Genomic DNA, 20,600 nt, shown 5'->3' on the forward strand with positions numbered 1-20,600 from the left:
TTTTGGTGTTTTTTTTAAAAAATATATAGTACTGAAGAATGTAAGGCAGGTTCACACCGAAGAGGAAGTTGGGGAGTGGAGAAGGGAAGCATGACATAGGACCCTGCTATAAGAGGTTAAGGCAGCAATCTTAAATTTCATAGGGATAGCCTTTAGTGGCATGAGTGACTTATGTCTGGGTAGACATTTATATAGTACAAATTCAGTTCCTATGTCTTCCAGTCACTTAAAGTCTTTTGCTTTTCATATTTTTCATCTCCCTTCCTTTCCTATTATCCATTTTGCCACTGGTTTTCAAAGACATCTGATGAACACAATTCCTTTTTTTTTTTTAAAGTACAGAGCATTATGGCCTGTGGGATGTTTTAAGTGGTTGATTTTCGTAAGTGGAGCACTTAACCAAGAACTCAGCCAGAGTTTTCAAAGTGAAAATGCTTCCTCTGTAGCTTTCCACTTTCCTGCTCTACTTCAAAGCTTGGCGGAAGTGCTGTAGATTCCATGTCTGTCCCCAGAGGCTATTGACATGGCATCAAAGGGCTGAGTGATACCAACTTATCCTCTTATTCTTATCTGGAACTTTTCATCAATGGATTCTCCCTTGCAAAAGTAGCTAAGAGAACAAATATATAAATCTTTGCTGTAACAACAGAAAATGTGAAATCATGAACAGTTGGAGAATACAAGTGATAGAAGTGCTGAAACATCATCTGGGTTACAGAAGCATGAGGTTTACTAATGGAAAAACAGTGTTTACACCCCTAGCCATTCCTCCCCCCCCCTTCTTTTCTTTCTGTGCATTTGTCTTCTGTGAAATTTATTTTACTAGTAAAAAATTGAAATCCGCAAGCTCTAACAAACTCTAGACAGAGAAGTAATTCTGGTGGGGAATTGTGATTGCCGGTGCTGAGATTCCTCCTCCCTCTCATTGTGTTGCCAAATAAATGCCTATACAAGCTTTCCTAACCCTGTGTTTCCCAGATGTGCTGTAGTATGGTTCCCACCATTCTGAAACATCATGGCCAAAGGCCTTTCTAACTTTGAATGTTGGGAGTCTCTGAATGATGGGAATCAAAGTCCAGTACTGTATATTAAGGAAACATCAGGTTAGGGAAGGTTAGCTTATTGAATGTGGGACATGCCTATTATAATGTAAGATGCCGGAGGCAGGAAAAATATGATTGCTAGAATTGAGTTGTAGGATTTTAGTGACTCTTCTGATGCTTAGAATAAATTATGCAAAAACTGGGACAATCCAGCTTTTCTTGGCACAGAAATCGTGCTTTTAAATTTCAGAATACACACATTTCTGTGACTATAATGCTGAGATGTTTGAGACTGTCAGTAACTTACAGTAGCAAGGAACAATATTTGTACTTTGCTGTCTTTCACTGAAATACAAATATTTGCTTTCTTCTGTATCCCAACCAGAAGGCAAATTTCTAGGTATTTACAAGGACACTTGAACAGTTGAAAATCTACAGTGCAATTCTATATATGTATGCCTAGACATAGATCCCATTAGATTTACTAGCACTTACTTTCAAGTAAGTTAGTATAGGGTTGCAACCCTACTATATATATACTGTATTCTGGATTTTAAAACCATCCATAATGGTGGCATGAAGTTTTGACTAAGGATACATTTTAAAATAAAGTGTGCACAACCCTCTGTGTCGGTGTGGTATGTTCCCAGGTTTATGTGCATCTTCACTAGCAAGCGCTTGCCTCCAACATCCAGGGTGATAGATGCCACATTTCAGTTCATCGTGTTTTTAGCTCAAATAAGTAATATTCAAGGAAACCTAATTTATCTAAATGGATTTCTTTGGTTATATAAATTAGCTTCTTTCCTATGCTGTTGTTTATTCAATTTTTAAATCCTCCTTTTCCTTATTTATTGTAATATGTTTTAAAGAATATAGTAGGTGTTATAAAAAATAAATAAATACTGTACTGTGCGGTGTTGTTTACTTTACCAGTCTATTCCTTATATAGAATGAATACAGCATTGAGAAATTATATGATGCCACAGTAAATGTTTACTTTTGTTGGTGCCAACTGTATGCATTACTGTCTTTAACTAAGTCTGGATCTTAGCTATTTTACTTCACAAACTTTTACATCTAGCTTTCAAAGGATCTCTTTCTGTTCTTTGGGCAGCTACATTGGATTCTGTGATCCTCTCTCTGAAAAGTGTTGAGTGAAGATCAAAAGGTGTTTGTACTGGGATTTCAGAACACAAGATACAGATTTTTTGGTATACAAATAACATAACTAGTGAAAGTTTAGATGAGAAATTAGGCTTGCCAATTTCAGATAGTACTGATATATTTGGAATACTACGTAGTTGATCAGAATACTATTCTGCAGTTTTTGTCATGTTTTGAAATTCTTTAATCTCTGTAATATGAATTACTGATGAATGAACACAGCAATCCAAGTAAAGGTAAAGGTAAAGGTTCCCCTTGACAATTTTTGTCCAGTCGTGTTCGACTCTAGGGGGTGGTGCTCATCCCCGTTTCCAAGCCATAGAGCCAGCGTTTGTCCGAAGACAATCTTCCATGGTCACATGGCCAGTGCGACTTATACACGGAATGCTGTTACCTTCCCACCGAAGTGGTCCCTATTTATCTACTTGCATTTGCATGCTTTCGAACCGCTAGGTTGGCGGGAGCTGGGACAAGCGATGGGAGCTCACTCCATCACGTGGATTCGATCTTACAACTGCTTGGTCTTCTGACCCTGCAGCACAGGCTTCTGCGGTTTAGCCCACAGCGCCACCACGTCCCCATGCAATCCAAGTAGGGGGAGCTAAAAAAGGAGAAGCCAGTGGTGGCCAAACTGCTCTTCCAGGCTCATTCAAGGAGAAAAAATGCATTGTTCCATATGGTAGAGAAATAAACTGAAGCAACTCCAGGCTAGTGTAGTTTCTCCCCTGTCTTGGGTAGTGGGAAATGACAAGGGGAATAAGAAGTATACTCTGGACGAATAACACCACCTTATTGTCCTCTTCACTGGTAGTGTTGCAACAGTGGATAGCTGATGCTTGGGCTTTTCCATTGTGGAACAAAGGGGATTTGTTAGGGTAGGTCTCCAGCTCTTTCCAGATGCTTCTTTCTCTGTGGCTAGGGAAAACGTTCTGCTTTATCCTATATCCTGTGGGATACCTTGGATTACTTTTTCATTATATTTGGTCCATTCACAGTCCTGAACATCTCACAAACAGTTGTAGATGCTCACAGAAATGTGTCTTTGGATGCATTCAACGGTATCACTGGAAGAATGACTCATCTCCTTCCCACCATGGAAGTTTTGTCCTACAGGCTGTCCCTGGCATTTACTAAATGAAACATCTTTCTGGGAAACAGATAAATGTATATTCTTCCTTATTTGTGTCTGTACATTATTCCTGGTTGTGCCTGACTTGATATAGCTTAGAGCACAGAAGTAACTAGTTACAAATAGTATAGTTATCTATAACTAGTTACTTTTAGGTGTGGGGTAATACAACTAGTAGTTATGAACTAGTAGTTTATAGAACTAGTAGTTCTGTGAAGTTGCTTTTAGGTTTAATAAGTAACACCGAAATTCATTAGGTAATATCTAGTTACTTTCAAAAACAGAATGAAATTCAACAGGGATAACTGCGAAGTACCTCGGAAAAAGAAACCAATTACACAGTTACAAGATGGGAAATGCCTGGCTCAGCAAAACAATGAGTGAGAAGGATCTTGGAATTGTCGTAGATCACAAGCTAAATATGATGTGCCTACAAAAATAGGCAAATGCTATTTTAGGCTGCATTAATAGAAGTATAGTTTCCAAATCCCATGAGGTGCTAGTCCCCCTCTATTCAGCACTGGTTAGGCCTCACCTTGAGTATTGTGTCCAGTTCTGGACACCACACTTCAAGAAGGATGCTAACAAATTGGAACAAGTTCAGGGGAGGGCAACAAGGATGATCAGGGGGCTGGAAACCAAGCCTTATGAGGAAAGGCTGAAAGAACTGGGAATGTTTATCCTTGAGAAAAGAAGACTAAAAGCTAATATGATGACACTTTTCAAATATTGGAAAAGCTGTCATAGAGGAGGGGAGGATCTGTTCTTGATCATCCCAGAGTGCAGGATACGCAACAATGGGCTCAAGTTAAAGGAAGCCAAATTTTGGTTGAATATCAGGAAAAACTTCCTAACTGTTAGAGCAGTATGACAGTGGAACCAGTTACCTCGGGAGTTGGTGAGTACTCCAACACTGGAGACATTCAAGAAAAACTTAGATAATCACATGGCAGATATGCTTTGATTATATTCCTGCATACAACAGGGGGTTGGCCTTGATGGCCTTGTAGGCCCTTTTCAAGGTTACTTTTCTATGGTTCTATGAAGTTTTGTTTTAGGTTTAATAAGTAACACCTAAATTCATTAAGTAATACCTAGTTACTTTCAAAAACTAATTCTTAAGGCCATTTTAAGTCATTTTTGAGGCATTTTGTGGGAATTTTATAACATTTTCTTATCAGTCCTAATTGACAAGGCAAATATTCTTTAGTTTTCTCCCCTCTCCCCCATTTCTGTAAATTTTTCCAAGGTGCAGTATCAGTTTTGGCCAGTAGGGGAAAGTAGAGAATAGTTATGTGTATTTATTTTTGTTAAGGGCAGTGCAACCTTAATAATGTGCAAAACACATTACTTACAGTATGTGATTAAATATAGCATTCTATATAGCACATTTGAGGAGCGCTGAACAGTAAGATTTTTTTAAAGCCTCACCACTCATCACAGTTGAGGGTAGAGTGTTTTATGTTTCAAGCCAGAAACCCTGATTTGTTCAGGAGTGGAAGTGATTAATCTTCTGCTTCTCCTCTGCCAGCCCCAACCACTGAGCATACCCAACATCTTTACATCTTCTTCCCTTACATTGTGCTGGATAGGGGGAAATGTTGATGTATAATGGAAAGAGTGAGTCTTATAGAGTAGTGGCCAGCAGGGAAGGAATACTTGGTCAAGATCTGCCGCTCCTGATCTGCCAGCAAAGATCTCAGTCTGCCTTGTGAGAGGGCTGGACTGAGAATACAGTCTTCCTTATGGGTCCAAATGCTGCTCAGTATCAGCCTGTTGTTGGAAGCGTATTCAAAGCTTCTTTTTATTCCATTTGCAGACCTCTGAAGATGTTGTTGTTGTTGTATGTTCTTGCTGTTGATGGCTTCCTTTCACTAAGCTTATGTTGTATTCTTTAAAAGTGCAGCAGTGCTGTTTGCCAGAAAGTTTATTGTAAAACAAACAAACAAACAAACCTACAACATCCTTGTTATGTCTATTAAAGCAGACAAAGAATTGACCAAAGTGTTTTGCAGTCTGGACACTAAAGAAGAAAATATTGTTCAATGAGTTTTGCCTATAAAATCTTTTCCCAAAATTATGAACCTTTCAAAATCATCTTCAATATTCTGTGCAGTTTGAAAAGTTCCTCAGGTATATATGTACATCTGTCATAAATGGCCACAATAAATGAAGCTTTTAATCAATGGTGTTTTTGTAGTGTTCTGGACAGCTGCGTTTCATAATTGTCTTCAGAAGATGCTTTTCTGTTGAAAATGTGGTTAATCTCAAATGTTTTTGTATGTTTGGAGATATTACTGATGGATCAACCTGATTAAAGTGGCAGGCTTATACACCCTGAACCAGCGATATGTCATACTGAGTGTAATAAAAACTTGCTTCTGAATAACAAGGGTAGAACTGTGCTTTAGATTACACCGTTTACTAAAATTGAGTTTTGGAGTAGTTCTTCAAATAAACTAATTTTTTGAAGGACAAATTAGGCAAAGGAGGATCTTGAAATATTTTTGGATATTTTAATGGGTTGAATGAGGGCCAACAAGCAAAACCTGACTTGACAATATATAGAGTTCAGGAACTGACTCCTGCTTTGAATGGATTTCCTGTTTCTCTGAAGGAATAGAAATCTAGGAGTACTCCTAGATTCATTTTTGTTGTTAGAGGTTCATGCTGCCTTGATGACTTGAGAGCTTTTGGCCAGGTTCAGCTGCCCTCAGTTTTGGATAAGTAGCCACAGTAGTTCATGTTTACCTCTTGGTTCTCTCTGCCTTGAGCTAGGATGTTGTGGCTGTATTGCTGACAGAAAGGTTCTAATGGCCAGCACCTATTACTAGTCCCAAAATCCTTTAAAACTGGTGTTATACGGTTTCTGTGGCTAATCCCAGCTAGGGTAAACCCACTGAATTTGTTTGTTTGTTTGTTTGTTTGTTTGTTTACTTACTTACTTACTTACTTACTTACTTACTTACTTACTTACTTACTTACTACCCATCTTGCAGCCAAGGTGGTTTACAACAAGGCTGAATGGTAATTTAGAGGATTTGTTCCTATGGGGACAACAATAGGATACTAGCCATAGAAACTATGCAACACCACTTAGTTTTGTTAGGTACCAATACACTTATGTTCTGAGTTCAAGGTTTTAACAATGACATTTAAATAGCTTGAGAGTTCAGTATTTGGTGCAGTGTGCACTGCATACCTGGCTGAGTTTTATAATTTGAAAGGGGGTGATTCTTTGTGCTGCACTCTTGGGAATAGTATGTTATGGTGTCGAACTGTGGCCCTCCAGATGTTCTTGGCCTTCAACTCCCAGAAATCCTGGCCAGCAGAGGTGGTGGTGAAGGCTTCTGGGAGTTGAAGTCCAAGAACATCTGGAGGGCCACAGTTCGACACCGGTAATATTCTTTTGTTGTGTAGAACCAATTATAGAACGTACTTTCCTGAGGGCTGGCTGACCTCTGCTGATCTCATCCTGTATTGTCATTTTTTTTGCTGAACTTCTGTGGGATTTTATGTCATACTATTTACTGATTAAATACTGCCCTGAGATTTATGGATATAGGATGGATGAAAATGGTTTAATCAATTAATTAGTTAAATTGCAAAGAGGAAGAAAACATTGAAGTTTTTAGAAGGATGTTTGAGATATGAAATTTGAAGAAGGAAGAACCCAGGCACACACTGTCACATTTCACTCTTTGGTTTCTCTTTTTAACACAGTACACTACAGAACATTTTAGAAATTGACATTATTGTTCCACTGTGCATTATTAAGTGTCAAGTGATACTTGCATGCCTAAAAATGATAGTCCAAATTGTCTGTAATCTTCAACCTGGGACTGAGTGTAATGTCAGAAGTTGTGGTCTAAACACCTAGCCTTATTTTAGGACATCTCTATTTCTTCTCCCATCCCTTTGTACTATTTAGCCTGCTGTATAGTTCTTCAGGATTTGAAAGCTTGCATGTATCACTAGTACCTTAGTTGATGCTAACGAATGTATGGTCCCAGCTGTGGCTTATTTTCTGATGGACCAGCACAGAGGGCAGAGACCAACATGACAGTGCACATTAAATGTGTTGGATATTCACATACTCATTTGCTTATGATCAAATGTACAGTGGTTGAAATCCTGTCACACAGCTCTGTATGTGGTCCAGATAGCACAGCAAATTGCAATTTGGGGTGCACACAACTTCATTTAATTGTGTATGAGTTGTGGCAATCTGAAATGAGTGCTGCCAACACTTTAATCAGCAGTGATTTTATGATGATGATGACATTGTTCTCATTGTGCATGTGAAGCCACACGGCAAGATTTCAGCCACTAAGTACAGTAAAGATAGATAGATAGATAGATAGATAGATAGATAGATAGATAGATAGATAGATAGATAGATAGATAGATAGATAGATAGATAGATAGATAGATAGATAGATAGATAGATACTTGAAAATCATGATTGTAATTTGGAATCCGGCAGACAGTTTATGAGTCCTGTGTCATAAACTCAGATAAAAATGTTTATAACTGATTTTTGTGCATGCACACCACCAAAGTACATTTTCTGAGTGTAACACACATACTATGCTGTTGTTATTTCTTCTAGTGTGTCTCAAAATCATGCATTTTTCATTTTCTATTTCAAATGGACATTTTCAGTTCCTTAAGTGGCTGAGCTTGTGCAAAGATGGTGGACTTCGGCTATTGAGTTATCTAAGCATGCAAACTTTAGAACACAGAAAAGAGTAATTAACTCATAATATATCTCAGTTTTTCTTATGAAAACATTTTTCATTAGCTTGAAGTGAGGAATTATTACATAAAAATCATGAACAGATTAGATTTTATATATGGACCACCTAATTATGTGTTTAAGTGGCACCTCTTATTTCAGTTCTGCCAAAGTTTTTAGTTGAATGACGAATAAGAACAGAAAAGTTAAATGCTGCAAATATGAATTTAACAATTTAGATGATTGAATTTAACAAATTATGGGATGGTTACAGAAGCAAAGAAACTCCAGGGACCCCAAAACAACAGAAAATTGTGTGAAGGATTCTGTGAGAATTCTCAGTCATCTATGTGTGACTATCTGGAAAATGCAAAATGTTTCAACCTAACAAGAAAGAAGTCCAGTTGCCATGACTCAACTTCCAGGATTCTTTCTCTTCTGATCCCTCAGTTGTGGTCTTAGTTACAGGAAAGATCCTCCCATTCCTTAATTTCTTCTTTTCCTTCTGTGCAACAGAAAGTGGAACTGGATTAAGGATTGCCACAACTAGAGCTAGAATGCTGGTTACATTCATTCCCTTTTGTCTCCCTGTTGTTGTTTAGTCATATAGTCGTGTCCGACTCTTTGTGACCCCATGGACCAGAGCACGCCAGGCCCTCCTGTCTTCCACTGCCTCCCGGAATTGGGTCAAAGTCATGTTGGTTGCTTCGATGACACTGTCCAACCATCTGTCGTCCCCTTCTCCTCTTGCCTTCACACTTTCCCAACATCAGGGGCTTTTCCAGGGAGTTTTCTCTTCTCATCAAATGGCCAAAGTATTGGGGCCTCAGCTTCAGGATCTGTCCTTCCAATGAGCACTCAGAGTTGATTTCCTTCAGAACAGATAGGTTTGATCTCCTTGCAGTCTCCTCCAGCACCATAATTCAAAAGCATCAATTCTTCAGTGGTCAGCTTTCTTTATGTCCAGCTCTCACTTCCGTACATCACTATAGGAAAAACCATAGCTTTGACTATTCAGACTTTTGTTGGCAAGGTGATGTCTCTGCTTTTTAAGATTCTGTCCAGGTTTCTCACCGCTTTCCTCCCAAGAAGCAGGCATCTTATACAGCCTTGTCATACTCCTTTTCCAATTTTGAAACGATCAGTGTTTCCATATCCAGTTCTAACTGTTGCTTCCTGTCCCACGTATAGCTTTCTCAGGAGATAGATAAGGTGGTCAGGCACTCCCATTTCTTAAGGACTTGCCATAGTTTCCTGTGGTCCACCCAGTCAAAGGCTTTTGCATAGTCAATGAAGCGGAAGTAGATGTTTTTCTGGAACTTTCTGGCTTTCTCCATAATCCAGCGCATGTTAGCAATTTGGTCTGTAATTCCTCTGCCCCTTCGAAATCCAGTTAGTACTTCTGGGAGTTCTTGGTCCACATACTACTGAAGCCTACCTTGGAGGATTTTGATCATAACCTTGCTAGTGTGTGAAATGAGTGCAATTGTACGGTAGTTGGAGCATTCTTCGGCACTGCCCTTCTTTGGCATTGGGATGTGGACTGATCTTTTCCAGTCATCTGGCCACTGTTGAGTTTTCCAAACTTGCTGGCATATTGAATGTAGCACCTTAACAGCATCATCTTTTAAGATTTTAAATAGTTCCACTGGAATGGCCTCGCCTCCACTGGCCTTGTTGTTAGACAAGCTTTCTAAGGCCCACTTGACTTCACTCTCTAGGATGTCTGGCTCAAGGTCAGCAACCACACTATCTGGGTTGTCCGGGATATCCAAATCTTTCTGGTATAATTCCTCTTTGTATTCTTGCCACCTCTTCTTGATGTCTTCTCCTTCTGTGAGGTCTCTACCATTTTTATCCTTTATCATGTTCATCTTTGCACAAAATGTTCCTTTAATATCTCCAATTTTCCTGAACAGATCTCTGGTTTTTTTCTTTTCTATTATTTTCCTTTATTTCTTTACATTGTTCATTTAAGAAGGCCCTCTTGTCTTTCCTTGCTATTCTTTGGAAGTTTGCAATCCATTTTCTGTAACTTTCCCTATCTCCCCTGCATTTTGTTTCCCTTCTCCTCTCTGCTATTTGTAAGACCTTATTGGACAGCCAGTTTGCTTTCTTGCATTTCCTTTTCTTGGGTTGGTTTTTGTTGCTGCTTCTTGTACAATGTTACGAGTTCTTCAGGCACTCTGTCCACCAAATTGAGTTCCTTAAATCTGTTCTTCACTTCCACTTGTCTCCCTAGTGGCAGTATTTGAGAAGTCAAATTGATTGATTCTTCTGAGAACTGTGTGAAGTGTTTCCCATTTTCCCTTAAGTGTTTGTTCTGTGATTACCATATTGTGTTATTCCAACTGATTGAAACTCATTGGACATATTAAGCCTTTATGACCCAGATATAACATGTTTATTAAAAAAAATTCTAAAAATCCAGACACCTTTCAAAATATAAAACCACGTTAGGAAGAAAAAGAAAAAAATATTTTTTGTAAACTTAACGTATATTAAACAGTAACAAAATTTTACCTCTTTGTCTGATTTCCCTTTCCTTCAATTTAGACATGGGATATTGAGCTGGAGAGATCAGCAGAGTCCTGGGCTGAGACATGCCTTTGGGAACATGGGCCTGCAAGTCTTCTTCCATCCATTGGACAGAATTTGGGAGCCCACTGGGGAAGGTGAATAGGCTTAAAATTTAATAAAACCAAATTTAAAAAAATATATAAAACAGGTGAAACATTTCAGTGTAATACATGAGCTTCAGTCACATTGGCAGTTTAAATGACATGGAGTTGCAAATCAAATTAAGTGGCTTATCCTTCCTGGTAGAAGCACAACGTTCATTCTGTTCATGTGACTGAAGCCCATGTATTTTATTAAAAAATTTCAATCCTGTTTTATTTGTCCCCCTCCCCCCCAGTTTTATTTATTAAAATTTGTGTGCATTTATTGGTTGTAGTCTGTGGTTTTGTATAGAACATTTGAGGTATGTGCATTGCATCACCAGTGTTTTAACTCACTGGATGTTTCAAATTATTTCAAATGTGATTCTTTTGTTGAAACAGAAGCTGCTGTTCAGATGACTATGGCTTTTCTTTGGCTTTTATTTTTGTAGATACAGACCTCTAACTTTTCATGTCCAATCGTGGTATGATGAAGTGAAAGATTTTAGCTATGCTTATCCACAGGAATGCAACCCTTATTGCCCCTACAGATGCTCTGGTCCTGTGTGCACTCATTATACACAGGTGGGATTTCTATTATTATTATTATTATTATTATTATTATTATTATTATTATTATTATTATTATTATTATTATTATTATTATTATTATTATTATTATTATTATTATTATTATTATCATCATCATCATCATCATCATCATCATCATCATCATCATCATCATCCAATAATAAGCTCATCTATTTGAATCAGGATACTTTTAAAGGCAAGAAATGGGGAGAAAGTTGATAGAAAATACGTAGGTCACACTGTTTGTGAAGGAATATTTAAAAATTTTCACTAGGGCCTCATTCATCCAGACTGTTATTTTTCAATACACCTTAGCAAGGCAAAACACATCAATCTATGCTATCTGTTGCTTCATCTCAATATGGATGGAATATTCATTCTGATATGGTGCACATGGATGCCTTCTTAGACCATATCTGCAAATTTGTAGATCTAAGTTGCCCGTTGGATGTGCATCAGGGATTTGTTAGAGTTGTAAGTTAATGTATTATTTGCCATGTGATAAGCTTTGCAAAAGCAGATAGGCTGGATCTGAAGACTAGTTTCACAGTGGTCTTTTCCATGTGTTTCTGTGCCCAGCCCCATAGAGGAGGACTATAAATGGATTTGGTGTGGACTATAATAACCCAGAAGCCTTAATTGGCACATGCAATACTCTGATGGTCATTGAGTATAATTTCCAGAAGCCTGAAGAAATGCCATAGGTGCGTTAATTAAGGCAACTAGGTGTTATAATCTGAATCTATTTAAAGGGCCATGATTGGGCCATGTAGAGTAAATTTAGTTTTGAAAGAGAGGTATTGACCCCTCTCTCTTTGGGGAGGAATATGGAGTGACATGTGCTCTCTGGATAAGCATGTCAGAACTGATACTTTCAATAAGTAAAACTGACTTGGATTTTGTGAACCAATTAGCTCAGGAAAATAAAGTATTTACCATTAATGTGTTAATACTGGTATATTATTTCAAAGGTGTGATGCCCATACCCTTGTCTGAGTTTGGATCCAGCATGATCAATGAATTATATCTTTTTTTAAGTTAATGACTCAGAAAGATGATGTAAATCAGAATCCTCTTGTGGTAACCATGGATGCACTATAAAAATATTAAAAAATTTTCTCCTTCATTTACTCAGTATCCTCCGTTTCATCACATAATGATTACCGAGATATTGAATTTCAACTTTGCTCTTTACAGTGAGTGCAGTATGCATGGAAAGGTTTTACATAAAGAAAAATGAGTCATGACTGCTTTTTAACTTTTTGAGAATACATATGCAATATACATAATTATTTAAGTTTGAATCGGGTATTTAATAACTTCCCTCCTTTTTGTCTTCTAGGTGGTGTGGGCAACAAGTAGCAGAATAGGTTGTGCTGTTAACTTGTGTCACAACATGAATGTCTGGGGACAGATATGGCCAAAAGCAATTTACTTGGTGTGCAATTACTCTCCCAAGTAAGTATATATACCGCATAAATGAGGGAACTGTGTGGACCACAGAAAGATGTCTCAAGGCTTCAGTTTGGATTTGAGGAATAGTTCGAGGCATATTGTTTAAGCTATTTGTTGCCTGTGATCTCTCCTCTGTCCCAATCTACTTCACCTCATAACCCTTGGTGCTAGTGGTAGAACTTTTGATATTCTAGACTCTGACTCTCATAATTTGCTCAGAATCTCCCAGGCAGAATCCTAGGACACTGATCTAAAAAACAAATGCCTGCAGAGTAGCTTTCCACAACTCTGTGTTCCTAACTGTGTGCTGCTTCTCTGAAAACGAAATAACCACCCTGGTTCTCCCTGGGAACTGCAAGCCTTCGTGGGAGGGGTAGTTGTGTGGGCAGCCCAGCTTATAGAGCCTAATTTATAGAGACTACCTTTCCCACAAAACTTTGCAACTCCCAGGGAGACCCCCAGGAGCAGGAAGGCAGTCTACTAATCCCAGGTAGCAGCTCCACGTTGACTCAGACTTCTATCCTTCCGAGGTCGGTAAAATGAGTACTCAGCTCGCTGGAGGGGGGGCAATGTGTAGCCTGCATAATTAACTTGTAAACCGCCGGAGAGTGCTTGAAGCGCTATGGGACAGTATATAAGCAGCACGCTTTTTCAAAGAAGAGGTATGTCGGTTGGAGGACTTATGAAGGTATGGAAAGCTGCTCCTTAGGCATCTGTTTTGAGGTTCTTTCTCCCTGAATTCTGCCTGGGGGACTGTAGGCAAGTTCTGGGAGTGGAAATCCAAACTGTCTGACAGTCCCATCCTTCCTGAAGTGCCTGTTTAGGAAGGCTAAGTATCCCTGTCCTCATTTTCTCCAGCTGCCCCCCCCCCAAGTGCTTTTCCATTTGCTTTCTCAGATGAGTTTTCCATGCCTCCATTTGTATTCCTGCCTGCATGCTGTTTCTTTGAAAACCAAGGAATCCACCCTGGTGCTCCCTAGGAGTTGTAGGGTTCTTGTGAGGAGTAGTGTGGTGGGAAGCCCACACTATAGAGCCTAATAGGCATCAAGAGTACCCCCTCCCATGAAATCTTGCAATTGTGAGTCGGTATAGCTCAGTGAACGATATCTGTGTGCCCAAGTTTGGGAATCAGTGATACAGTGACTGTAAAGCAACATACAATCTATTAGAGAGCATTGCTAGAAATAAAAACACTGACCAAAATACTGCAGGATGGAGTTTGCTTGTACAGTGGGCATGACATCATTGGCAGTGGCAGATTGCTGCTGATTAAAGGGTACCCTTAGTGATTTCGGCATGCACATTACTTTATCACATCATGTATGAGCTATGCACTCTCCCAACACCGCAAAAGTAAGCCTTTAATCAGTGTCAGTCTGCTGATATTATTACTGTTGTGCAGGCAGAACTGCACAACAGGATTTCAGGCTGTGTTTCTAGTGGAGCATTGGCACAGTGTAATGCTAATACAGTTTGAATGTTGAGAGCTCCAGGCTAAATCTGTTTTAGTCCACAGTCACAGCATTCCAAGCATTCCCTACAATCTGCCAACACTATTTACAAAGATAATCTGTTCATTCTCTAATGGATATTTAGAAGAAAGGTGGTTGGCTGTAGTTCAACTTAATTATGTTGATCTTATATAGTGTTAAATATTGTTGCACTCAGCTGCATAATTGCTCAGCTTTGGAACTGCTTGGACAGAGCAAGCCTGTACTCTAGTTACACTGGGATGGTGGGAGGATATGCCTGTTTTACACCAGCAGCGTGGCCAGCATGCCTTATATCTGGTCAGCCTAAGAGGACAAGACCAAGTCACACAGCCAGAAAATCCCTAAATGGTGTGAAACTAGGCCTACAATGTCCATGGAAACACTGCCAAAGCCAGGTTGTATCTGTGGGTCATTGACCTACATAGAGCAAGGGGAGCCATAGAAAGAGTAATAAGCAGTGTGCAGCAGCTGGAACATGAGTACAGAAATGCTGTCTTAGTTTTTCAAAACTTGCTAAGCTAGGGAGTACATTGGAAATGGTGTGAACACTTTTTCTTACAGCTAAGAAGAGGTTAAATAGTTATTGAATGGTGGTTCACATGAGTGTTTTAATGAAATGAATTATGCTTTGCTTCCAACATGGTAAAGAATGCTGTGCAGATACATAAATCTCCAGGCACATGCCAAAAAGCCTTTCGTGCCAACATTATATGACACTTCTGTTGTTCCTTGTTTGCACTGATGTTTTCTGACTGTGAGGTCACCTACAGATGAATTGAAACCTGCACAAATAGATCAGATCTGCTGAAATTTACTTGGTCTAAATAGATTCACTAGAGGCTCTGGTTATTCAGAATGTGATGCAGGTTGTAGATTAATTTTGAAATGTAAGTAGTGTTGTGATTTTTTTTTTTAAAGTTCTCCAAAATTATTTCACTAGAATGCCCCTAAAATTCTATAATACCCAACTCTGCCTTGACTTGTGTTACGAGTGTGTGCTTTATATTTTCATCTTTTCTCATTTCATTTATTTATTTATATGCCATTTATGTTTTAATCATAGCTATTTAATATGTTTAATACATTTGTGAAGATTCTCAGTCATCCAGGTGAGGTTATTTGGAAGTTGAGTCATGGCAACTGGATTTCTTTCTTATTAGGTTGAAACATTTCACTGCTCATCCAACCAACTCTTCTCAGACTGAAGATGCTACTTGGATGAGTAGCAAAACGTTTCAACCTAATAAAAAAGAAGTCCAGTTGCCATGACTCAACTTCCAGATATCTAATATGTTTTGTTTCTGTCTAGTAGAGACCTTCCACTTTGCTAAGGAAAATGCCCCCTGAAGGCATAATTGTGCCCATTTCCATTCCATATGGAAGGGTTTTTATGTGAAACACTTACATAGTTGATCTACATTTTATGACAGACGTTACAATACACAGTTGATGATGCTTGGCTTTGGATACCAGTGTGACAGGTGCTTAACCCCCCCACCCCAATAGTCTAGGTAAAATAAATAGTTCCAGTGGGGGAGGTGGAATTGTACACACTTGTGTCTTTTTAGATTGGGGTATCCTGGTTTAACTGGGAGCTGACTGTTTGAATCCAGACTGTGCCTCCTGGGAGAAGGGCCAGCTGAAATCACCCAGATCTTGTGTGGATGATGGAGTTATATGCTCTGTCCACAGTCCCAGAGTGCCACCAGGAAGAGTAACTGATAAATCCCTTTATACTTAGAAAACTCTATGAGGTTTGTCATAAGTCACAAATGACTTGATGGTATATGCTGCTGCTGGTGGCGATTTTCACTGTGCTAAGCAGAATAAGTGTCATGATTTACATCACTAAATACCACCTTTTCCACCTAGGGGTAATTGGTGGGGCCACGCTCCATACAAACATGGTCGCCCATGTTCTGCATGCCCACCTAGCTTTGGAGGAGGCTGTAGAGAAAATCTTTGCTATAAAGGTATGTTTTTGTGATTGTTAGTAACTCTTAAGTGACTTAATAGTGCTGTTATATAGTAGGTTCATAAGGGAGTAATAAAGGTATTTTAAAACGCACAGGAGTGGCTAAAATCCTGTTCTGCATCCCTACCAGTATAAATTGTGATGATATCAGCAACCTACAGCATTACTCTTTAATTCAGTTTAATTCCATTTAAATCTTACTATCTCCTCCATGTCAGTTTCCAGAGGTCTCCTTTGCTCTGGAGAAGCCTTTGGGTAAAGTGCATAAAATCTCTGTCTATTGAGCTAAATGCTTCCCTTACAGTTTTGATAGAAGGGCTCTGTGTGTACAGCTTTAAATGCAGAGAATTTTGTTTCTGAAGTCAGGAATCTTGCTTTTGCAGGATTACTGAATGCATGGTGACAGTCCTCTGTGTGGCTTTCTGTAGACATAATAGCAAACCACTTATGTTGGAGGAGGAGCATGCCACACTGATGCTAGTCTAATACGTACATGTTTGTTATACTCAGACTGGATATGTAAAAAAAAACCTTAAAATCTTATTGTTTTAGTTGCTTTTTGTTTGGTTCCTCCTTATACATTGGTTTTTCTGCACATTTGTCTGTCATGATTATACATACATATGTAATTAGTAATTCCAAAAGATATCCTGTATGGAGAATTAGTGCAGGGAAATCACCCCAGAGGGAGACCACAGCTGTGATACAAGGATATATGCAAGCGTGATCTGAAGGCCTTAGGAATGGACCTCAACAGATGGGAAACTTTGATATCTGAGCATTCAGCCTGGAGGCAGGTAGTGCATCATAGCCTCTCCCAATTTGAAGAGACCCTTGTCCAGCAAGCTGAGGCAAAGAGGCAGTCCCGAAAGCAGCAAAATCAGGGAGCAGGACAGGGGACAGATTGAATTTCTCTTCAGTGTGGAAGGGATTGTCACTCTTGAATTGGCCTTCTCAGCCACACTAGATGCTGTTTCAAGACCTCTATTCAGAGCACGTTACCACAGTCTCTCGAGACTGAAGGATGCCTACATTAGTAATATGCCCAGTGTGATGTATTGGATAGATTAATGGACTAGGTCTCAGGAGACCTGATCTCACTTCCTAACTTTGCTATGGAAACTGATGAGGTATGGGTGGAACTGGTAAAACCACTCATTAAATATCTAACTTAACTTGAAAACCTGTTAATGTAGTTAAAAATCAATTCCAACTTGACAGTGCATAACATGACATAGTAGTGAAGTTTCCACAGTATATTCCTTTGCATGTCTATTCAACGGTAATTCCCATCATGCTCAGACAGATTGTCATATGAGTGATTATAGGGTTACAGACTTAAAATCCCATTGATTTCCATGGGAAAGGTCCCTATAAAACTCAGTTTGAATTAGATGTGCCCACAGGATATAATTTTACCAGTAACCACCTGTGAGAAGGCTTCATTTCAGCTTAATTCCAGTGCAACTTAATTCCATGCAAAGATTCAAAGACTCCTCTATAACTTGATGTAGGAAAGACACATCTGATGTTTTTCTTATTTTTCAGTTTGTAATAATTGAAAAAAAAAATGATTACTATTTCATTCATTTATTTGGTATGACAGAAGGGTCAGAGAGGCGCTACTCTCCAGAAATGGAAACCAATGAGATTGAACGACAACAGTCACATCTTCAGCATTCAACACAGAATCGATTAAGGTCACATGCGTCTACTTCTGATGACAGGGAAAAAAATGAGGTCATAAGCAAACAACAAATGTGTAAGGAAATTTGATTTTTAACATGTTTTACATTTTAATTGAATCCTCAAATATACCGAAACGCTGTAATAATGCTGGTTGCCTTTCCCCCCAGCTCAAATTGTTTCTTGTGAGGTACGGTTAAGGGACCAGTGTAAAGGAACAACTTGTAATAGGTGAGATGCACTTACTTAATGATTTATACAGAATCTGTCGTACAGTGTTTATTTTTGTATTCTCGAAGGGTTTCATGGCTGGTATCTGATGGTTGTTGTAAGTTTTTTGGGCTGTTTGGCCATGTTCCAGTACCTACACAAGAACTCTAGACTGGTACCTACACGGTGTAAGTGTAGGTACAGACCGGTACCTACACAAAAACTCCAACCACCACGCATGGCAAAAAAGAGGCATAATCAAAACACTTGTAGACCGTGCACATCGGAACTGTGAAGTTCAATTTCTCAGCACCAAACTCAACCATCTGAATTGGGCCCTACAGGCAAATGCCTATTCCAAGAATGAAATCACAAGAGCCATCAAACCAAGAAAACAACACTGAACTGAAGAAGAAAAACAGCCACCCACAAATAAAGCATTTCTGCCATACATCAAAGGGGTCACGGATCGCATGGGGAAACTTTTGAAAAAACACAACCTACAAACAATATTCAGGTCCACCACAAAATACAACAAATACTATGGTCAGCAAAGGACAAAAGGGACCCCCTCACCACTGCAGGAGTATACCGGATACCTTGTAGTTGTGGCCAGGTATGTATTGGGACCACAACACACAACATTCACACCAGAATCAAAGAACATGAAAGACACTGCAGACTAAAACAACCAGAAAAATCAGCAGTAGCTGAACATGCCCTGAAACAAGCTGGACATGAAATCCCACTTCAAAACACAGAAGTACTGGACAACATAGCAATCATTATGTTAGACTACACAGAGAAGCCATTGTAATCCACAAACACCTGCAGAGCTTCAACGAAAGGAAAAAGTCTAAAACTCAACAAAGCCTAGCTCCCGGCACTGAAAAATACAGCTTCCAAAAAGGTCAACGAACTCTACCCAGCCACAAGGACTGGGAATCACTGCACACAAAAGGCGAGCTAATGACACCCATCAATCACAGTGACAGATCATCTCCCCCCTTATCAAAACAATACACCCATAACAAAAAATACCCTGATCACCGTAATCACCCAATCTCCTAAAAAGGACAAAAAGTTGATCCCACAGCTAAAAATACTCAACTATCCCACACACTACACCAGAGCAGAGACAGAGTTCTGTCCTCTGAAGATGCCGGCCACAGAGACTGGCAAAACGTTAGGAAGAAAAACCTCCAGAACATGGCTAATCAACCCGAAAAACCTACAACCATCAGCATTTGTTTTTATCTGAGAAAATTCTTTTTTTTTTTTTTTTTTTTTTTTTTTTTGCCTTTTGTCTTAGACCCATTTCTGTTCTATTTGTCTAGGTATGAATGTCCTGCTGGCTGTCTGGATAGCAGTGCCAAAGTTGTTGGGAGTGTTCATTATGATATGGTAAAAATATTGTAATATTTAATGTAATGTTATCTGATTACATTTACAAGCGAGAAAGGTATCCTATTATTCGTTAACATTCTGTAGAAATAAAATAGCCTTAAAGTTAATTTGACAGAAATTTACAAAGAGAGACTTGTTTTGCTTGTAAAATAACTTTTCCTTTATATATACTGCTACACCATAATCAAAAGCTTTTGTGGACAACTATGTAAGGAAACTGGTTTAACCTTTTCTAACATAGCCTCTGATTGATAGGAGTCAAATTTATTTTGGGGTCAAAGGGTATTAAAATACAGATATTTCTAATAATGTATTGTCCCCATTCACCAATACAGTGGTGCCTCACAAGACAAATGCCTTGCAGGACAAAAAAACTCATAAGACAAATGGTTTTGGCAATGGGGGTTGATGACTCACAAGACAAATGTTCCTATGGCTGTGCTTCGCAAGACAAATGTTTTCCATTTTTTGTTCCTGCCTCATGTTTGCTGATTTTTAAATGTTTTTCTATGATGTTTAAAAAGTTAAAGTTTTTTAAGACAATTCATTAAGTCAGACTGTTAAATCATAACTAACTTCATTTGCTAATTTATGTTTATCAGTGTAAAAGTAAGGGTGACCAACATACAGCTAAGTTTAGCTATTTTCTTCACTTTCTTATAGAAATATAATAAGGAAATAATTATTTAAAGATCCTAACTTCATTTTTTATTTGTTTTTCTTAGCAATCAAGTATTTGCAGAGCTGCAATACATTATGGCATTATAGACAATGACGGTGGCTGGGTTGATGTTACCAGGCAAGGAAGAAAACATTATTTCATCAAGTCCTCTAGAAATGGAGTTCAGTCAGTTGGGTGAGTGAAAAATATAGTCTGGAGCCCTGTTAGCATACATAGTTGTTGAAGAGCAGTTGCACAAGCATGCCCCTCTTCTGTCAGCTCTCTTTCACATGGTGGGTCATTTTTCACAAAATCAACTATGGAAACAGCTGTGCAGCAGACTGTGTGAAGTGAAAAAAATGCTATGTGATTCCCCTGTGTGATT

The 20,600-nt window shown here is 38.8% G+C and overlaps 1 protein-coding gene across 1 annotated transcript in view; it reads left to right on the forward strand.

The window, feature by feature from the left end:
• The window catches only part of CRISPLD1 (cysteine rich secretory protein LCCL domain containing 1), a 48,259-nt gene that overhangs the window by 14,840 nt on the left and 12,819 nt on the right, over positions 1-20,600 (forward strand). The window contains exons 3-10 of the mRNA XM_020787504.3: positions 10,634-10,752; positions 11,190-11,322; positions 12,671-12,786; positions 16,149-16,249; positions 17,858-18,013; positions 18,108-18,168; positions 19,485-19,551; positions 20,280-20,410. Of these exons, the coding sequence (XP_020643163.2) occupies positions 10,634-10,752; positions 11,190-11,322; positions 12,671-12,786; positions 16,149-16,249; positions 17,858-18,013; positions 18,108-18,168; positions 19,485-19,551; positions 20,280-20,410 (884 nt within the window). The remainder of the gene's footprint in view (positions 1-10,633; positions 10,753-11,189; positions 11,323-12,670; positions 12,787-16,148; positions 16,250-17,857; positions 18,014-18,107; positions 18,169-19,484; positions 19,552-20,279; positions 20,411-20,600) is intronic.

Source organism: Pogona vitticeps, chromosome 4, assembly GCF_051106095.1.
Source record: "Pogona vitticeps strain Pit_001003342236 chromosome 4, PviZW2.1, whole genome shotgun sequence".
In the NCBI taxonomy this organism is placed as follows: domain Eukaryota; kingdom Metazoa; phylum Chordata; class Lepidosauria; order Squamata; family Agamidae; genus Pogona; species Pogona vitticeps.